Source organism: Ranitomeya variabilis, chromosome 8 (genome assembly GCF_051348905.1).
Source record: "Ranitomeya variabilis isolate aRanVar5 chromosome 8, aRanVar5.hap1, whole genome shotgun sequence".
NCBI lineage: Eukaryota > Metazoa > Chordata > Amphibia > Anura > Dendrobatidae > Ranitomeya > Ranitomeya variabilis.
Window position 1 is genome coordinate 22,761,530 of NC_135239.1, and position 3,702 is coordinate 22,765,231.

General features: G+C 34.6%; 1 protein-coding gene across 1 annotated transcript in view; it reads left to right on the plus strand.

The window, feature by feature from the left end:
* The window catches only part of FYB2 (FYN binding protein 2), a 43,779-nt gene extending 40,373 nt beyond the window's left edge, over nt 1–3,406 (plus strand). Inside the window, exons 21-23 of the mRNA XM_077277177.1 lie at nt 984–1,146; nt 1,537–1,570; nt 2,651–3,406. Coding sequence (XP_077133292.1) covers nt 984–1,146; nt 1,537–1,570; nt 2,651–2,669 — 216 coding nt within the window. The 3' untranslated portion in view covers nt 2,670–3,406. The remainder of the gene's footprint in view (nt 1–983; nt 1,147–1,536; nt 1,571–2,650) is intronic.
* The last annotated feature ends 296 nt before the right edge of the window (nt 3,407–3,702 follow it).

The window sequence follows — 3,702 nt, forward strand, 5'->3', positions numbered from 1 at the left end:
TATAATACTGCTCCTATGTACAAGAATATAACTACTATAATACTGCCTCCTATGTACAAGAATATAACTACTATAATACTGCCCCCTATGTACAAGAATATAACTACTATAATACTGCCCCCTATGTACAAGAATATAACTACTATAATACTGCCCCTATGTACAAGAATATAACTACTATAATACTGCCTCCTATGTACAAGAATATAACTACTATAATACTGCTCCTATGTACAAGAATATAACTACTATAATACTGCTCCTATGTACAAGAATATAACTACTATAATACTGCCTCCTATGTACAAGAATATAACTACTATAATACTGCCCCCTATGTACAAGAATATAACTACTATAATACTGCCCCCTATGTACAAGAATATAACTACTATAATACTGCCCCTATGTACAAGAATATAACTACTATAATACTGCCTCCTATGTACAAGAATATAACTACTATAATACTGCTCCTATGTACAAGAATATAACTACTATAATACTGCCCCTATGTACAAGAATATAACTACTATAATACTGCCCCTATGTACAAGAATATAACTACTATAATACTGCCCCTATGTACAGGAATATAACTACTATAATACTGCCCCTGTATACAAGAATATAACTACTATAATACTGCTCCTATGTACAAGAATATAACTACTATAATACTGCTATTCTTGTATATAGGGGCAGTATTATAGTAGTTATATTCTTGTACATAGGAGCAGTATTATAGTAGTTATATTCTTGTACATGTGCAGTATTTGCAGGGTTTGCTACTACGGGATGTATCGCTGATGTAGTAAACATTCTAATAGTCTTCTGTGGGCTTTACCCAGTTCCCTTGTTAGCTCGGTTAAATTAACCACTTTTTACTGTCTGGTTCTTATTCAGAAGGCTGTTTTCCTTATTGCCACAACTGATGTGTTTTGTGTTGGTGAAACTTCTTATGTTCTCTATATCTTTTCCAGTACACGGGTGAAATTAATGTTGTTAACACTGCGACTATTAATGACCTGGCTCCACTCTCACCAAAAGATAAATTGGATCTCACAGTGAAGCCTGGAGAAATAGTTGAAGTCATAGATGTCACAAATGAAGACCAAATAATTTGCCGAAATTTTGCAGGAAAATGTGAGTATTTTTGTTCTAGGAAAATTACTGTAAAGTTGATATTGTCCCAAAAGATGAAACCATTGTAATGTTATACTTTATCTGAACATGAGATGGAGCCTCTGTATCTACCAAGTGTGGAACTGAATGGCTGTTTATAAATAATGTATCATTCTCAGTGGTGATGGAGGTGACTCAGCTTTTCATCCCATGCCGCTTTCTTTGGCTTTTTGCCGTTACTTGGAGTGCAAGAAATGGGGTGAATGGGTTTACGATGGCGCTCTCTTTCATCTACCTTTTAATATGAATGCCATATAATCTGGTAATTATTAATAACACGTGTATAGATAATTGTCCAATGTATAAAAAGCATAATCTGTACCCACGGTAAAGTCTTTTCTCACCTTACAGATGGTTACCTCCGGATCGATTGTTTAAACTTCAAGTAAGTACAATTTTAAGACCTAAATAGTGAGTTTTCCCATATGTGTAAATGGACCAAAAAATAAAAAAATAAGGTACGAGTTAAAAATCTGTTGGCTAAAACCAATCTATGACGATTTAATGGGATAGTATCACAATCAAAAGTTCCCTTAAAGCTACAGTATGTTACTGACTGCTGCGGGGTCTCGTGCTGGAAGTAGTCGAGCGTCTTAATCCAAACTTTTCCTGGCAGTACCATAGACAATGAATGGAGCCACGGTTCAGTGTGTGAAGAAACCCATTCTCAGGGGCTAATCAGTGAGACCCTCAGTGATCAGAATATAACTCTATATCCAAGGGGTAATGTGTCTCCTTGCGGAGAGTGACATGTCAAGTCTGTCATGGCAAAGTGAGGAGACTTTTAAGCCTTGCAACGGCTTAAATCTGCAAAGTGTCTCTTCAGAGAGGAAGAGGACTAAACTCTAGTGCCACCTATTGGAAGTAGTCAATATCGACCCTTTAATGAACCTTGTCACATGACTTGGAATAAAAGCCAAAGTCACGTGACAAGGCTAGTTAAAGGGTCAATATTGACTCTTAGGTTTGCTACTGCCAACAGGTGGCGCTATAGAGTTCTAGTCCTCTAGACAATTTGCATCTCTAAATCCTGTAGATGGTGGATACAATTCAGTAATGGGAATTCTACAGGAAAACTCTGTTGCTTTCTTCCAAAAACAGTGGCGCATCTAATGGGTATGTGCACATGGCATCTTTTACTCTGCGGGAAAACTATAAAAAAATAAAAAATAAAAGGTGAACATATGCATGTCTATGGAAAAACATTCCTTTGCACATGTTCAGGGAAAAAGCTCCATTGCAAGCGAAAATGACGGCATCTACACACAGACGCTGTGTGAACATGGCCGTTCACAAGTTGTGTGCAGTATTAAACCCCAGCCACATTAACTTTAGTAAAGCTGCACAAGCTGCAATATCTGGGACAACCCATGGATAGTTGTGCTGCTGTTTCTGGGGGAAAAAAAAGAAGAAAATGAACCCCTTATAATTTATTGAATGATTATGAATATTTTTTTTTTCACAGAATTGAAGATCATGAGTAAACGTAAAAGAACTTCTCTCGTGTCATCTATCGCTGCTTAACTTCAGCGGTTTCTCCTGGATGTTTTCCATTATTTTACTATGCGTTAAAATGTTTGGGTTTTATTTTATTCCTTTAGATTTCTTTATCTTTTTGGGGAACTAAAAAACATAAGTTGCCATCTCTCCCAAAACGTAAAAGTGGAGACCTCCGAGACTCCTCGAGCTGTTGGCACATTTCTTGAATGCAACCTAAGTGTTATTTTTTTTTTCACTACTGTTTTCAGACATTGCAGCAAAATTATTTTTATTTTTTTGCAAAAATGTTGCTGTTTTAATAATTTTATTAATTATCGCAGCAAAAACAATGCATTTTTGATATCTGAAAACCGTAATGAAAAACTGCATTTTGTAAATCCAGCCTCAAGATGGCGCACTTTATGTTGGGCTGCGGAGGAAGTGGCTTCCAGAATAAGACATCGTAAGAATGTCCAAAAAGTTGGTAGTTTGACTAAATTCTCATTTGTCTAGACAAGTTTACACCGAACAGTTTTATGAAATCTTGCACAAGAAAAACTTAAGCCTAGAAATAAGAGTGGATAATCGTAGAATTGTTTGCAGAATTTCGGAAATCTTTGGTGGAAGGCTGTAGACTTTAATGCTTTAATAAATAAATAAAAAAAAGTGCTATTTATAAGTATCAGAATATATCCTTGCTATATATTTTGTATTAAATAAAAATAAAAATTCCTGCTGTGAATTTTTTATTTTCTTTTTCTTTGGATAACTTTTTTTTTTTTTTCCGGACACATTATATTCAATAATAAATAATAATAATATTTCACACACCTTGATTTGGGCACATTTTCTGGATGATTTTTGGTTACAATAGGAGAAAATTAAACTATCTTCACACAATAAATTTCAGTATGACTATTGCATTTAGGCAAAAATATATATATATATTTTTTTTTTGTCATGTCTACATTTTAGAATTTTTTTTGTAATGATGACAGGAAATATTTTCTTGCCATCCAGAAATAAATATCTGAAAAA